Genomic DNA, 18,221 nt, shown 5'->3' on the forward strand with positions numbered 1-18,221 from the left:
GTCTGCTGTCAGATCCAGTGGAGCTGGAGTCAGTGTGAGCAGGTATCCTCATCACTCACATGGGGGAGTTATAACCTCATATCACGCCAGGACGGAGATAGTTATAAACAAAGTGGTCACAGACAGCAGTGTCATGTGACATACAGCCTTCAGTCTGCTGTCAGATCCAGCTGAGCTGGAGTTGGTGTGAGCAGGTATCCTGGTCACTCAGATGGGGGAGTTATAGTCTCACATCACATGACACCAGGAAGAAGAGAGCTATAGACATACGTGGTGGTCACAGAGAGCAGTGTCATGTGACATACAGCCTTGAGTCTGCTGTCAGATTCAGTTGAGATGGAGTCAGTGTGAGCAGGTATTCTCATTACGCCATGACACCAGGAAGGAGAGAGCTATAGACATACATATACATGGTGGCCATACACAGCAGTGTCATGTGACATACAGCCTTGAGTCTGCTGTCAGATCCAGTGGAGCGGGAGTCAGTGTGAGCAGGTATCCTCATCACTCAGATGTGGGAGTTATAACCTCGTATCACACCAGGAAGGAGATAATTATAAACAAAGTGGTCACAGACAGCAGTGTCATGTGACATACAGCCTTCAGTCTGCTGTCAATTCCTGTTAAAGGTATATATCTACCACAGTAGCCAGTTGACTCATCACTCAGTATGGATGGCTATTATGAGATCTGATGTTGATGCAGAGTTGTGTCTCTTTGTGTGTTCCAGGTTGCTTTGGGGCACCAGGGTGGTCAAGTAGTAATACTGTTTGCTTGTCACACTGAAAGCCTAGGTTTGATTTCCCACATGAAAGTGTGATGCACTTTTCAGGTGGTCCCTGCCATGATACGTTTAGAATATTGCCAAAAGCAACATAGAGCTTAACTCACTTTTTCAAGATTGGTTGTCTCCCAGTTCAAATCCCCAGTTTGTTGGTGTTTCATTGAAATTTGTAAATGCTTTGGTCACTTTTGACTTGACTGCGTCATTAACCAATGTTGTCATTATGTAGCTGAGATGCTACTCAAAGAGACGCACAACCAGTCTGACCTATCCTACACAGTCAACAGTATCTGAATCCTTGAATGTCTGGTTTGTTGCCTCTGTTCATCCAGCAACAATGGGTATCCAGTAGTTTAAATTCATGTGACTATATCTTTTTAGGGCATAACAGTCAGTTTGTGTTATATGGGGTAGTAATATCTTAATATGTTTTGAACATTCCCTCATTGCATGTAGACATATACAGAGATAGACAGACAAACAAAAAGTTTATTAGAGTGTTACCTTGCACATACAAAATATTATACATTGTAAACTGTGGTCTGTAATCTGAAAAACATGATCAAATGGTACTAGATTCCCAGAAACTGTAAGACTATTCGCTGTGTATCGACACGTAGAAACATCGCAAACAATTGTTTTGTTGTGTCATCAACAGTGGTGACATCATTCAAATCATATTGTGACATAAAGAATGACGTCACAAATGAGCAACTCCAGATGCTACTGTGGGAACCTGCTGATGACACTTCACTGCTTTACCCGTACTTGATGTAAATGAGTGCAGACAGTAAGACTCTTGGATTTACTTTTTTGTGTACAATGTCGATAAACATCATGTGTTGGCCAATTTCCAGGTGTTACTGAGTATTTGAAGCGCGGGAATATTTCATTTGAAACCACCAACTGCCCCGTCAGTTCCAAATGCATTCCCGTGCTTCAAATACTCAATAACACTCGAAAATTGGCCAACACATGATGTTTATCTCCAAAATATAAAGTGATAAAAATGCAATGAAATATGTACAAGCCATTCCATAGGTATTCTTTTAAAAGAATACAATTGTGTAAAACACATATATGTAAGAGAAATAAAAACTGTTTGAACAAACAAAATTTACGTCCAGGGAGAAGATTTTGTCACATAAAAGAGACAACTCTCTAAGGTTAAAAGCACTGAGAACTTCCCTGCATCTGGCACATAAAAGATTAAAACCGCTGTGAACGTACTCTACGTCTATAAAGAGGGTTCTTCTAAGATCATCATAAAAAGGCACTGTAAAATAACATGCTGTTCACTTTCCACATCATTATTATATGTGCCATTATAATTACTATTGGCAGCTTGTGTCAACAATAGCTTCAGTGTTTACCCTGATGAGGGAACAGTATGTTTTCTACATACCAAGTTTGGGAATTAACCAGTATTCATTAATATTAATATGCATTGTCTGTTTGAACACAAATTGTGGAGGTTGAAACAAGTGCTATAGCACATTAGGAAAAAAATCTCTTGGTGTAGAAGACAATCTAATGGTAGAATTTGATAAATCCCCTTTAGAGGTCCTACGTAATATTGAACTCATCATGATATCCTGTTTTTTTTATGCAAAGGAACATACGTATCAGTAGGGAATACAAAGGGAACGTGTCTCCATATGGAATACATTGAACATGTGTATCAGTAGGGAGGACAAGGGAACGTGTCTCCATAGGGAATACAAGGGAACATGTAACAGTAGGGAATACACTGAACATGTGTATCACTAAGGAATACAAGGGAACATGTAACAGTAGGGAATACACTGAACATGTGTATCACTAAGGAATACAAGGGAAAATGTGTATCAGTAGGGAATACAATGGAACATTGTATGATTATGAAATACAAAGGAACATTGTATTGTTAGGTAATACAAGTGAACATTGTTTCATTAGGGAATACAAGGAAATATGTGTCTATCATCAGACAACTGCATGAAAGCCATGCTGTTTTGAATGGTATATCTCAATGCAGTAGGTTGATAAGCAACATGCATCCAAAGGCTGTATCATAGCCCCTTTATGTTGGCATGGAGTATATTATGTAAATGTTCAGCAACACAGATTATCTTCCTGATCTTATTTGAAGATTGCATTAATGCCATGAAGTCAGGCAGACACAGCGTTCATTTATGTGGACACATTGCAAAAGTGCATTATTCAAGCTTACGTAATTAGCATTGCAGTTTATTAGTTACACTCTGGCAGATGTTTCACACGAAGAATAGCCATTTTTATAGGGATGAAACAGCTGTGTCTATTTACTTCTTGTTTAACTGACGACTCATGAAGGTCACAGGGTAGAAAAGGCCGTCAGCAACCCATGCTTGCCATAAAAGACGACTTTGTTTGCCATAAGAGGCGACTAACAAAATCAGGTGGTCAGGCTTGCTGACTTGGTTGACGCATGTCATCGGTTCCCAATTGCTCATGTTGTTGATCACTGGATTGTCTTTTCCAGACTCAATTATTAACAGACTGCCGCCATATAGCTGGAATATTGCTGAGTGCGGCATAAAACTAAACCCACTCACTTGTTAATCTGACCATGGAAGGTCCAGGTTAGAATATTGATCTTCAGTAACTGGCAGGTGTGTCGTAAGAGGCAACAGACAAGATTGTATGGTCAAGCTCGCTGACTTGGTTGACAAATCTTTTCGGTTTAAAATTGTGCAGATTGATGCTCATGCTGTTGATCACTGGATTGTCTGGTCCAGACTCGATTATTTACAGACTGTTGCCATATAGCTGAAATATTTCTGAAATATTGAATAGAGCTAAACTCATTCACTCACGCCTTGTTTAATTTTGACATGCATTCCTTTTGTATTATCTATGTTTGTACATAGATATAAATATGTACAGTATACAACAGTATTATGAACACTTTATAAATAACATAATCTCCCTTTTTCATAGATACAACATTAATATAGACAGTATTTGATAATATTTGATCAGAATTCTTCAAGTTGGTGAGTCAGTAATGAAGTGTGCAACTTTATGGATTAAGAAAAAGTTGTTTTCCATAACGTTGTATGCTTCAACATTTCATAAAACAATCATATTGCACATGCTAATATATAGAGCATTATTATAAACACGTATTGATAAATAATGTTATTGTACTTGCTTCTTTATACAAAATTAACATAAACACCATTTGATCAATAGTGTTATCACACATGCTTATTCATACAACAGTATTATTTTACACCGTTTGATCAATATCATCATACACATGTTCATGGGTACAACAGTATTATTAACACCATTTGATAAATAATGATATCGTACATGTTCAGGTATACAACAATATTATCAACACCATTTGATCAATAATGTTATGGTACATGTTCATGTATACGACAATATTATCAACACCATTTGATCAATAATGTTATGGTACATGTTCATGTATGAGACAATATTATCAACACCATCATTATGTTATGGTACGTGTTCATATGTACACAGCATTATCAACACCATTTGAACAATATTTATACCATACATGTTCATAACAGTACCATTTGATCAATTGTGTTATGCACAATTTTTATGTAGACTACAGTATCATAAGCACCATTTGATGAATAAGATGATGTTCTGGGTGATGGGTATATCGTGCATGCATCCTCTCACCCCTACATCCACTCACTAACTCTATCTCCTTCTGTACCAGGATTCTACAGTGAAAATCCTTTCCATTGCCTGTGATGGTTTTTTTTGTACTGCATTGCATGTATAAATAGAATAAGCAGACAAAATTTTGCCATTGATACTTATTTTTAGTTGACATCAATGTCAGGATATTCTTCTATGTGAATCATGTTTAAAGGTGTTTTTTCCATAAGACACAGAATTTAACTCTAAATACATACACATATATATATACATCAAGTACATCATGTGCCTTTAATAGACAGGGTAATGTCTGTGAGTTGCAGCATTGTGTCACCTTATGCTACCAGCTCTTTGAATAACATGTCAAGGACATGGATCTGTTATTGTAATTTGAACATAAAAATCTGTCATATATGTCAAGCAGTATCTGTTTATTCTGTAACAAAGCAGTGCAATCTTACGCAGCAGACTCCATCTTGTTATGTTGGGTATTAAAGGGGAACTGGTCTCTGACAAAATAGCTGTCCCAGCCGGGGTCGTACCGGGAAGTACATAAATCAAAGTTCCCAAGTACCGCGTAGTAGATAACGCGGAAATGAATAGGGTGCCGCTATGTAGACGTTTCTAAAATGGAGTATATGCCGCGAAGTAGATACATTCATTAAATCAAACACCGAGAAAAACAAACTCCCAACAATTAAAAACATTTTACACTAAAAGGTGATTTTAATCTCAACACTCGGATGAGACAAGTCATGAGTTGATAAGATTTACTTATCATTGCTCAATTTAATTTGAACTTAATTACGTTATAGAAACACATGTACACAGAAAGAAATTACCGCTGGGTACGCTGAGTATGGTATTGTTATCATATTATTATCTACTATTTTACTATGAAAACACTGTATGAGTAGACCAATTAGTTGTTTTTGTGCATTGGACATAAAAGTATGGTGTCATTAAAGTTTCATCACCCTTGCATGAAAAATGGCAAATGTATAAGTTAGAGTTAAGTTCATAGAGAGTGTCCATGGGGGAAGACATCTATATTCCAACAAGAACAAGTTTCGCCTTTATCATCAGAGGGGAGAGAAGACCTACTGTAAGTGTGTAGTATCAACCTGTTCATCTTACATCGTGACATATCAAGATCGACTCCAGACAGCAGAAAACGCCCACAACCATGCGGATCCTGTATTCATCTTTGAAGTAGATGCATTCAAATCCAAGCTGATTCACAGAGCGAAGACTGAGACAACGCCGATCCCTAAGATTTACGACGATGAGATAGCCAACTTACGAAAGCACCATGATACAGTGCCTGATGGTCTTCTTCGAGGGATTCCAGCGTTTACATCACTGAAGACAATCCTCTGCCCTCAATGCCAGAAAACCCTGCCTGGTCTTCCCAAGACAAGACAAGACATCCGACTCGAAGGACAGTGGGCTTTGGCTGATGCTGGTGACCAGTTCCTACACACTACCGGTGACGGAGACCAAATACTTACCTTCACCACTGACAAGAACCTTGAACTTTTGTGTGATGTTGACACAGTCTTTGGAGATGGTACATTTTCCTCAGCACCAGGATATTTCACCAAATACTTTGCATGCAACAGTTCAAGGACTCATGTTCCCACTGGTGTTTTGCTTGTTGCCAAATAGGACAGAACAAACATACATACATATGTTTGAGTACATTGAGGAAGCCGCACAGAACCTTGGTCATCGTCTTTCTCCTCCGACTATACTGCTAGACTTTGAACGACCCATAACGCCGTCAAGCATGTTTTTCCCAACACCGAGATCCGAGAGGATGCTTTTTTCACTTCACTCAGTGCCTCTGGCATTACACCCAGAAGGTTGGATTATCTGTGAAATATTCGGAAGATCCTGAAGTGAAGAAGCTGGTCCGCAGAGCTGCTGCATTGCCTGTTGTTCCCCTTGACAAGGTCGAAGATGTGTGGGCTGAGACTGTTGGTGATAACCCAGGTGGAGAAAAGGTCATGCGCCTTATGGACTATGTTACAACCACTTGGATCGAAGGACCATGGAGCCCTACCATGTGGAATCACTTTGGAAACGATGGTCATCGGACGAATAACAACCTCGAAGGATTTCACCACAAGATCAACAGAGTCGCAGCAAAGAAACACCCAAACATCTACGAGGTTGTTGGTCTTCTGAAGTCACCGAGGTCAAGGTGCAGCAACTCCAAGGTCACTGGCGTGATCCACCACGCAAGAAGAAATATCGCACAATCGACGCACGACTATGATCCCTCAAGCAAGACCTTATCAGCCAAACATTGAGTGAGATTGACTACACGGATCACGTGTCTGAACTTTTAAAGCTTGGCTAAATGTGTGTATATTTAGTGACTCTGACTCTGACAGCGATTCCGAAGTGACTTTGGTCCAGTGACCTTTTAATTATAGTTTCAGTGACATCTCTGAGTAATATCACAGTTCAAATTTTAGTGCTTATAACTACCTGATTGATCAAGTCTACCTAGAAAAAAAATTTTAAAATGACAGATTAATAGTACTTGTAAATCACATTTTGTTATTGTTATCTGTATTTGTCGTCCTATGTTGAATAATGTGTCCACATTCAAGAGTGTCCGCTTTATGGTAGCCTTAGCCTTTTTCTTGCGTCCCACAACGTACACACTTTAAGATCGCTCAGCTATGTCAAGTCCCACTAAGCAGATGCCAGTATTTTCGGTCTCTCCCACTGAATAGACACTATTTTCAAAGAAAGTAATTATGTTTGTCTACTTCCCGGCCATGAACCTCCTATCCAATTCTTTCAAAAGTTTTTCAAACATCACTTGTCTACTAATGCAAATCTTGTATATCATTATAACTGTTGGTTTCCTTCACACAGAACCTGAGCTACAATATCTAGACCAAAATTGAAAATGGACCACAGAGATACTGTGGCCTACCCATGTCAAACATTTACATAAGCCACCAGATAAAACGTCTGAATTGAAAATGGACCATGAAGCATGTTCTTTCTTTGGATGTGATGAGGCCTACACATAATATCCTAGGCCATCTCGTAGTCTCTGAATCTCATTATTTTCTCCACTGCCTTGCCCTCACTGCAATGCTAAAGCCTTAAATGAAGCAAATCTAGATTTCCTCAGCTTTTTTCAATTTAAGCTAGGTTTGTTTGTAGTTATCAAAATTTTCTAAGCAAATCTAAACGTTAGTCCAGTAATATCCACTGGCCACCAACAAAAACATCTGGAGCTGACTTAAGTCCATAGAAAATATCCACTTTCACACACATCTCGAGCCACATCTAGAGCTGAATATGGAACATAGACGTATAGTAATACCCTTCTTTATGGGAACAGAAGTCCGAAGATAATGTTTCATTGTTTGGTGTTTGATAAGACCATTAATGCCATCTATTGAGCCAAATGGTTTACATTCCATGTTTCTAGATGTGTGTACCAGTATTGGCACAGCTCATATGGATACAGCGATGGAGGATGCAAGGTTTCCATGGCCCCATGCTTTTGTAATATTAGATGATTAATAGTTGTAACAAGAGTAGTATTGCTGGAGTATGTCTCGTTACTTAGGGTGTAACCAGAGTTAATGAAGTACTATTGACTCTCACTCTGTGCAGGTCTGGTGGATTTATTTTAAAATGTTCCTGAATGATTGCTTCAGGTTGACAGACGGATGAACACATGATGAGGATTGCAGGTGACTTTAAGATGGGAGATACAACTCAAGTCCCAGTTTATGAGTGTGTTGCTGGTTTAATGCTGCAGTCAGTATAACAGCAATATAGCAGCAGTTTGTGAATAACTGAGTCTGGACCAGACTGTCCAATGATCAACAGCATGAGCACAAATATACACAAATGGGATATTATGACATGTGTCAACCTAATCAGTAAGCCTGATCACCCAATCCTGTTAGTTGCCTTTCTGTGTACAGAAATGTACCATAGCCAAAGTAAATTGGACGATCTCATTCTGCACTGAATTTCCTGGACACATACTCTTATTCCTGCCTTTCAAACTGCATAATTCAACATGGCAATGTGCGTTTTCAGGAAGAACAATATACCTTCCTTCCGCTGTCAGTTGTAAAATATCGGCTCCATATTCATTTGGGTTAGAATACAAAGTAAATAAAATGTTTTTTGATATCCAGAAAGCGCTGAAATCAAGCAATCTAGAACAACACCACAAACCAGTTTCGTTTTCTGCTTGAGAGAAGTGGACTAGTGCTATTTAGGGTACTGAGTATGTTTGTGTACATTTACTTTGCCTAGAGTGCATTTCTGTATACAGAAAGGTACCTGAGGTACATTTCTGCAGTACCTGTGCCGACAACAACCCTTTCAGCATCAGTTGCCTATTTTACAAGGTAGATTGCCTTATTCTAGCAAAGGGAGACAACTCGTTTGAATATATGGGCATTCAAGTGATAAAAACCCCAACATTTCACAATGTTAACATACACATGCATCTTTCTTTCACCAGCATAACAGTTAATAGCAAGGAACACAGTGTTATCCTGAAAACTGTTTCTGTGTTGTATTGGATTAATCAGAATGATCAGCACATGCTTCAGATTTCCATCAGCAGCTGATGAGACCATTGAGAAATAAATGTGTGGGTGATGGAAACTATTATTATAACCTTTTAAAGTGTATGTTTTGCAACTGATACCTGATATTGGAAAATGTCATCCGATATCTGATATTATCTTACAAACAGGTTTTTGCTCATTTTGTCAGATACTGGATGTAGTCAAGGGCCAGCATGATAGCTATGTGTCTTCAAATATGAGATGTAAAGTTTACACAACACTTGATTATACTACATATACAATGTAATACTCAAAGGCATTTTGTTTCTATCATTCTAAGTATTCATCTTATCAAAAACTGACAAGTTGTTATGAGGGAAATTACTGTTAAAGGTTGAAATCTTAGTAAGACATAATGTGTGAGCGTTTTTTGACAACTGGTACATTTTGAAAATTTTCTTAAAGCGATACTGCACATGAACACAGGCTGAAAAGCAATATTACTTTTGGAAATGGTTTCAAAATAGAACCTTGGCATTAATGTGTTTTTTAGGTTTATTATATTTTAGACATAATTTGTTACAAGGCAAAGTTTTATCCCCAAACAGTAATTTTCCAGGGTAGTGGTATGGTTCATCCATTCACAGAGTGTTCTGAAGCAGCGACTGAAAATAATTTCTAATTATGGCCAATTTCTAACAAACATTACTGCTTGCATATATAAGGGAATGTCAAAACTTTGATGAAATCATACTTTTGTACATTATCCTATAACACATGTCAACTGTCAAATAGGGGTGTAGGTACTGAGAGGATCTGTGCAGACGTTTGATCCTGATTTCGATGCACCCTGATTTATAGGTACACCTGCTATGCTCACTGGAAAGTACACATCTCTTTGACTTAAGTTCTGCTGCTGCTCATTCAATCAAGCAATCAATCAATCTCCACCCCATCCACTCAGTCACTCACCCACCTACTTGCCCACTAGCTTGCCCACTCACTCACTCACTCACTCACTCACTCACTCACTCACTCACTCACTCACTCACTCACTCACTCACCCACCCATCACTCGCTCGCTGTAATTGGTGGAGGATGACTTGGTGAATGCAATGTCTTATCATGTCAGAGAGTCTGTATTTATTGCCTGCTTAAGTAGACCCCAAACTGCTCCATGGCAGTGATGCTGTAATGCAAACTAAGGAATTAAGGTGTGATTACTCATTTATTGAGTCAAATCCTTAACCCCCAAAATACCCAAATCTTACACTCAAGATGACCCAGTAAATGTCAAAGGCATTGCTGCCACTTTGTTGAGCTTTCTAAAAGTGACATTGAATAACGGCTTCCAATTCCCAATCTAATGGGCAGCTAATAAATTCTCAACATTATTTTATGAGAAGAGTCTCTTTTACGTCCAATAAACAGTCACCTCATGATGTCCTCATATCATCGCAACAGTCCAGTCAGCCAGATCAGTATAAGTCAGCCATTGATTGAGCCATTCACATTGATCCAGAATCAGGCTCAAGAGTGAAAGAGAGTATTTGGAAACCTTGAAGGATGAGGGGTATTACGTTGATGACAGGAGTAGTGTCCAGAGATTGTCATCATCTGCTGCTTTAGCAAAGTATCTTTGGTCAGTTCATGAGTCATGAAGCTTCTGTCCTTGTATATATGTATGACTTTGCAAAGGAAGAGTTAAATGCCAAGTTTGTTGATTTCAAGACCTCATGGAAAGTACTGGAATTGGTTGGTGTTCCTGAACTGTTTTGTTCTGGGAAATGGAAATACAAATACTGAGTTGAGTTTGTATTTCTGGTGATGACAGCTAGTTGGCCAGACACTGTGTGGTGATGACCAGGACATGTTTACCTTTGTAGAAACAAAATTTGCACAATGATGAACTGAACAATAAATTTACTTTCAAACGGGATAGCTGGCAGCTTACAATCAGCTTGTTACATTTATATGATTGTAAATTCTGACTGGATGTCAAACTGCACTGCACCAGTAGTGTCCTCCTTTGTATGCACCATCTGTATGTCTTTTGGGGCACATGGAGGATGGAATATGGCTATGTGTATACAAATGTTTCTACTTTATTAATTTGGGAACATTGTGAGACTGACCAGTATTGGTGACTTGTAATTTAATCCTCCCCTTCAAGCAAGATCCAGCACCTTTTGAAAATGAAGTGATTGCTGAGAGACATATTCAAGTGTATTAAAGGCTTTCAAGTGTTAGTCTTTCTGTTGGCACTTTGACATGTTTACAAATCATTTCAGCATCTACTGGTGGCAATGGTAAGGGGCTTGCTTTCTTTAATTCCCCCTCACTTAGGTAGATGTGTCCCAATGTCATCATACTCACTCCAACATATTTTTTCCTTGGTTTGTTGTTTGACATGCATGTTCATGACTTCTGCGATGAAGACTAGGGATTCTCCCGAAGGACAGTTCTCTTTGGTTGATGAGTCCAACATCAGTGCATCAACGGGAATATCATTCACACCATTATGCACAGGAATACCAAAATTGGTTACGTTGTATTATTGGATGGAGTTATTAGCTCCCAGTTGCCTCAGAATTGGCCAAATGTATTACAGTTGCCAGCCATGATCGGTATGAATCAGTTTGGTGGAAACCAAGATGCCAGACGGTTTTGACACATAATTTTTATTTGTAAAGGAATGTTTCAGCTGACCACATGCTAGAATGTTGAGGATTGCGTTAACTTCTCTCAGGAGTATACTGGGTACCCATGATCCTTTGACCCCTCTGAGAATGTCATCGATGGCTGCCGAGGCTGATGGCTGCTGAGACACAGAATCATACATCATTTCTGCATATGACGATTGTTTGAAAAATCAGTATGACAAGTTACTTGAGGGTAGCAATTGTTATTAGTGAAAGCAGAAAAGAATAATCAGTAAAAACGAAACTGATAATGAGATAAGAGCTTCTGCAAGACTGATGAGCAGAGATAGCGATGTAATGAAACAAGTGGTTCTGATGTCACAAACAAGATGGCACTGAGATAATGGTCATGTACCTTCTGGGGAAATGAATGTCCAATGTTGAAACTGCAAACAAAATAAAGTCGGTGCTAAAAACTTTATTACCTTGTACAAAGTGAAAGTCCTAATTTCCTGTGTTCAAATACTTACTTTAACTATAATTGACATGTGTTATCTATATTTTGTTGCCTATTTGAGGAGTGGCTCACCACCCTCTATACGTAAATAGCACATCTGGCTAGCAAGATGAATAAAAGGCAATCAGAGGAATTCAGAGAGCAGTACAGTTCAAACCTGTGTATATTGAACTCTAAGTGTATACTGTAAACTTTTATTATGTTGAGTTCTGTATACATAGTTGGAGAGCTGCGAGGTTGATCTGTAATGTTCTGTGTTAAAGATGCCATTGACTGCCTCATACGTGTAAATGTGAACATCTCCATCATTGTCAGCAGTGGAGCAGACAGCCCACAATGACTCTGTGTTTACCAGATAACCATACTGACAATATAATGGCATTCGAGGCATTCATATATTGGAATATTGATGTAACATGTCCAAGAGAGGTTCCATGATGTCTTGACCTTGAGCTGCCCACGTCAGGATGAATCCGTGGACACTTGTAAAGAGTGGGTATTTTTTAAACTCAACATTTTGAACAGTTATTAATGTGCTATTTTAATCTTTGAGATTAGATTACAAGGATTTATCAATAAACAGTATTTTTTTAGGTGTGTGTGTGGGAGTGCAAAGTACATAACAACTGATTAAAAAATTGTTAGAATGTGAAAAGCTGACAGATGAAAGCTTTTTTTTGAAAGGCTATCACACATGCTTGGATTTCTGTAATGAATGTCAATTTTCTGCGAAACTTGCTAGAGACCTTTAATAATCAATGGAGTCCTTGTAGCTGATAGATCAATAGAATGAAGATGGATCGCTCATTTGTGGGCAAAGTCATTAACTCTACCACAGAATTGTACTCTGCTGGCTTAAGTTTCAGTAACCCTGTTCTAAAGGGCCTTATATTTCAAGAAAGTATGGCTGATTTTGATATCCATCCTTGTATTAAAAGCATTGGTTATACTTGACAGTGCTGGATGTTGAAGTGTGTGTGATATGTGTTAGTGTGGTTTGTTTGTTTGTTTGTTTGTTTGTTTGTTTGTTTGTTTGTTTACTTACTTACTTACTTACTTACTTACTTACTTGTCAAACTTCCAGTTTTGTGGAAGGTGTGGTGGCTGAGAGGGTTAGATCACTGACTTTACTGGTTATTAAGACTGTGTGTTTAAATCCGGGATGCCCCTCAAAGTACTAGATTCTGTACTTTACTGAAAAAGTGTAATTCCAAATGTAACATATGTTGAAATACTCAGTGTTTGAAAACCCATCCATAAGTGTCTTTGGTCTACCTACTAAGATATTCTCCTTCTCTAAACTGACACATATTATACAAGTGAGGACCAGTTGAAGCTGGTGTTAACCACACCAGACAATATTTAGTAAGTACACTAGCATCACTTTCAACACAAGGAGATGTTCCACTAAAACATCATGATGCTCAGACTGTCATGACTTGTGAACATGGCATGGAACCAGCTACACACACAAGTAAAACTGGCTGACTATGCACAACACTGGTACTAAAGAAGCTGTGTCTGGATCACCTAGTGTGTGCAGTCTGGAAACTGATGGGATGTGGCTTATACAGATACTGAGCTAGAGGAGAGATGCACTTGTACATAGGCTATAGATTACACTTTATCAGAAAAGTACAGATTCTAGTACTTTGGAGGTTGATCTGGGATTTGAACCCACATTCACAGAGTGAGGCACCAAATCAGCACAGAAAGTCAGTGATTTAACCCACTCAGCCACCATGGGTGTTCAGTTCCATCTGGGATTCGAACCCACACTCTCAGAGTGAGGCATCTAAGCACCAGCATAGAAAGTCAGTGATTTAACCACTCAGCCACCATGGGTGTTCAGTTCCATCTGGGATTCGAATCCACACTCTCAGAGCCAGGGGATGGATGCACTTGTACATAGGTTATATATTACACTGTTTCAGAAAAGTACAAAGTCTACTTCAAGGGTTGAGTTCCATCCATCATTTGAACCCGCACCCTCAGAGTGAGGCCTCTAAACACCAGGACAGAAAGTCAGCAATTCTAAATACTAGAATCTGTACTTTTCTGAGAAAGTGTCACCCCAAATATAACATTTAACTGCATTTAACAACTTTCCAAGTGACATTCTGTGTATTTGGAGAGATGAACAAATATAGTCTTCAAAAGTCATTTTCAGAAAAAATAGTAATTTAGACATGCCACATATTCATTTTCAGAAAATATAGTAACATAGACATGCCACATATTCCTGGGTTGCATTTCTTGGATATATTTGAACCAAGGTCTGTACAATGCAGTTAGCTCATGACCCTTTGCTGCCTTATAAAGGCAATACTCACAAACCGCTTTCACACATAGCTGGCACTGGCATGTCATCTTGGGAAGTTTCTAGTAACACATCCACAGTGGCTAAATTCCTCCAGATAAGTTGAAGGCCTCAGTGGTTGAAATATTGGTGACTGCATGCTGGGAATAGTCCATGGATACCACTTGTGAATATGATTGGTGGTGTCTTGTGATACTTGGATTTTGGAAAATTTCATCTTTTATGAAGCACATTATTACGCAACATTATTGAGAAATTATTCAGCAAAGATAAAAATAATGGATATTTCATCATAAACCTTTTCAACTCATCAGCCTTTTGTGGCTTGTGTATGTGGTAATTTCAGAATCTGTATGATTGTCTTTAACTGGCAGGACAAGTACATGTCAAAGTGACATAGCTCGAAGATTGCTTTTTGTGGCAATAAATAACATTCACTCCTTGTTGGTAGATTCATTATTGAGGCAAATCTGTTTGCACAGCATAAATAGTGAATAATTTTTGTTGTGAACGTTTGATATGAGCTAGGGTTGTGTGCCCCTAGTCTGATGACAGTACTTGTTTCCCTGGAAGACTGGTACTAGTACTGACTAATGCTGAAGCATTTAGATGACATCAACAGACAATCTACAAAAACATCCACCACATTCCAGTCTCGATTGTTTACATTTGTGCTTCATCAGAAGGTTTTGTCAGTTTCGTTACAGAGTAAGAATCAAAAGCATCTTCAAGACATGTTGGCTTATGGAGAATGAAATGTTGCTTTGAAAATAAACGCGGGCATTACTTCTGCTTTGCACAGTATTTCTGTTGTATGTGTCATCTTATTGTGGTTTGACTGCCTGAAATAATGAAGGACTCATATGTTTACTGGGCCAGTGGGGTAGCCTAGTGGTTAATGTGTTCGCTCATCATACCGAGGTTTGATTCCTCACATGGTATAATGTGTGTGCCCATTGTTTGTGTTCCCCTTCGTAATGTTGCTGGAATATTGCTAAAAGCGGCATAAAACAAAACTCACTCACTTGACACCAAGATGTTTACCATTGTTATGAAACTATAGAATGTGGATATGATGGTGTGAAACCCAAAACATAATCAGTGATTCAGACCCACAGTGACAGAATCCTGGTGTGTGCAAAGGGACAAAGGCACAGCGAAATGCAGCTAGGTTTATGTATACAAGTAGACAAACTTGAATCTCAGCCTTCAAAAGCTGTGAAAACTCCAAGTCATTTCTAGAGCGGATTGATGAAAATACTGTGTGACTGCAGATCCAAGTACTTCATCCCTTGATATTGTATTTCATTCAGCTTGTTTCTAGGTAATGCCACCCGGCATTATCACTCATTCCTCAACTCCAACTCACTTGAGCCAGACACTTTGCCAATACCATCAGCGATGAAGTTACTTCAGTCGTTCAATAACTCCTACTCACGTTTAAAATAAAGGCCAGGTGCATGAACATCATCTGAACACAATGCTTACGTGCTCTACAGCTCATCCTCGCTGCTTCCATGCTCCCCACATGCAAATTTTGTGGTACGTTTGTGGAGAAGCATACAAACTTTAATCAGATTTATACGCGTAACAACAAAGTTGGGCAAATTTTTTTTAACACTTTTTTACTGAAGGCATGATAACATTCATGATTAAATCAGAAAAAAATTTGGATTTAATTTCCACACTGGAATTGGAATAAGGAATAGGCGATGTTTTCTAATGTGCTATCTTTACTCCATCAGAAAACACAAAGAGAATAGAGCAGGACAATTGGGCTTTAATTCCACACTGAATATTTCATGGTGAAAAAAAATTGATGTTTTCCAATTTGTCGGCCATGTTGGTCCAGATGCAACTGTATGCTGGCAATTCTGGCCCCTCGCTCGATAACATGTTTAGTGAGGATCGGCCCAGGACTAATCTGGGGCCTGTGTATGTGTGTTGTTTCTCAATATGAATTTTCTGTCAATTAAGACTCAAGAGAGAAAAGTTGGGTATTCTTCCTGTTTTTTTCTCACTTTCTGCATAGTTCCCCGATTTCAGATAAAGTGGTACGTTAAAGCATTACTTTGCTGCTGCTCTGTGTTGCAAGGAAACAGCAAGAGAGATGTCCATGCATGCGTTCACATGTGTACGTATGCATGCAGGCATGCATGTGGAAGAGTTGTAAGATGCAGTGATACAGGAATCTATGTTATATCATGACGTAAATAGGCAATGCTGAATTAAGAAAATCAGGGGTAGATAGGATGAACAACAATAAGCCAAGTCCCACAGTTTTGATCAACTGATTTTCATTTTTGTCTGCTTGTGAGACAAACATAACAGTGGCGGTGGGGTAGCTTAGTGGTTAAAGCATTTGCTCATCACAACGAAGACCCGGGTTCAATTCCCTACATGGGTACAATGTGTGAAGCACATTTCTGGTGTCTCCCATCGTGCTGGAAAAAGTGGCATAGAACTAAACTCACTGACTCACCCAGGCATACCAGAGTGAGTGAAATGCACAAACAGTGAGTGAATAAGTATGGTTTTTTGCCACTTTTTCCAGCACTAGGCTACCCCACCGCCCCTCTGCCTTGTAACTAATTTTAAACAGGCTTAGTTTCATCAACACTTTTCATCATGCCCACTCAGTATGGATGGTTTTTAATAAACATCCCCTTTTTCAAATGCACAAGGTGCTTACAACAGGCAAGAAGTACTCTGAACTGTTAATTTTTGCATGGTACCTTCTTGTGCAGGGAGTCTAGGGACTTGTGTACAGGAAGCACACAAATAGATACTATGGGATGTTGATAAAATCCATCAAGATAAGTGTAAGATTTCCTGCTGAGGCAAGTGCCAGAAAATGGATGCTACGATAGTTTGAGAATCCCCAAATGAAATGTATGAGCACAAACTGTGAACAATGAGGAATGAACTGTATAATCAACAACTTTCTCTCGTCTTTGATAGGCAAGACAAGCATTTCTTTAGACACTCTGTTATCGCCTGCTATTTTCCTCACTGCAAGTTATTTATATGTTTTCAAATTATCTGTCCAACCACGTCAGAGGTCTGACAGTCTGGAAGCTTTCACACCTGAGGATAACGAGAGATTAGTTGCTCCTATTGTTGAGAAGCATTTGGTCTATGTTTCTGTGGTATGTTTATCATTATCGAAACTGATATGTTTGATCAAGAATAATGGTATAATGTTAGTAGTCTTGTTTAATAGGTTTATGATAGACACTGTTCTTTTCAAAAACATTTTAACGAAGATGTATGTTTAAGATTTTATGCTACCCTAAAAATAAACATGAGGTTTCGGTGCTTTCCAATTAGCTTGGAACTTTTTCTCTGTTCTGTTATGTTTGATGTTTAATTTTGCCATATAGATGTAAAGAAAACATTATTCACTGGTTGTATTTAACTAAATTGTTTAGCATAAATGTTCATATGGAGGTGTGTGGTCCTGTGCACAGAGCTAAGGTCAGAAATCAGTTTAAGGTAAGCAATGTTGTGCACAGAGAGCCGTTGGTGACTGAGTTTAGCAGCTAGGCTCCCGATTTTTTCTTGGACATCAATCCTACCCATAATGAAGCACATGTGATACATGTGGTCTCACCTTGGGCAAGTCAGCTTGTTCAGATCACCACTGTTCGCCCAGCAGAAAATGGGTACCAAGTGGGATAAGTCATGTGACTATTAACCTTCTAGTGCCTAACAGGCTGCTTTG

At 38.8% G+C, this 18,221-nt stretch overlaps 2 protein-coding genes across 2 annotated transcripts in view; both read left to right on the forward strand.

Moving 5' to 3' along the window:
- LOC137287517 (uncharacterized) overlaps window positions 1-18,221 on the forward strand; it is a 98,101-nt gene that overhangs the window by 25,847 nt on the left and 54,033 nt on the right. The gene's annotated exons all lie outside the window — the stretch shown is intronic.
- Window positions 5,487-6,768, forward strand: LOC137287752 (uncharacterized). Its single transcript, XM_067820142.1, has 2 exons — window positions 5,487-5,558; window positions 6,316-6,768. Exons 1-2 carry the CDS (start codon window positions 5,487-5,489, stop codon window positions 6,766-6,768), a joined length of 525 nt encoding a protein of 174 aa, XP_067676243.1.

The sequence above is a fragment of the Haliotis asinina genome, chromosome 6 (assembly GCF_037392515.1).
Source record: "Haliotis asinina isolate JCU_RB_2024 chromosome 6, JCU_Hal_asi_v2, whole genome shotgun sequence".
NCBI lineage: Eukaryota > Metazoa > Mollusca > Gastropoda > Lepetellida > Haliotidae > Haliotis > Haliotis asinina.

What these genes read in the sequence shown, in the direction of transcription:
- LOC137287752 (XM_067820142.1), top strand. Translation starts at nt 5,487, where the DNA reads ATGGGGGAAGACATCTATATTCCAACAAGAACAAGTTTCGCCTTTATC. An exon ending in GAGGGGAGAGAAGACCTACT is followed by an intron (nt 5,559 to 6,315) that starts GTAAGTGTGTAG and finishes CATTACACCCAG; the next exon opens with AAGGTTGGATTATCTGTGAA.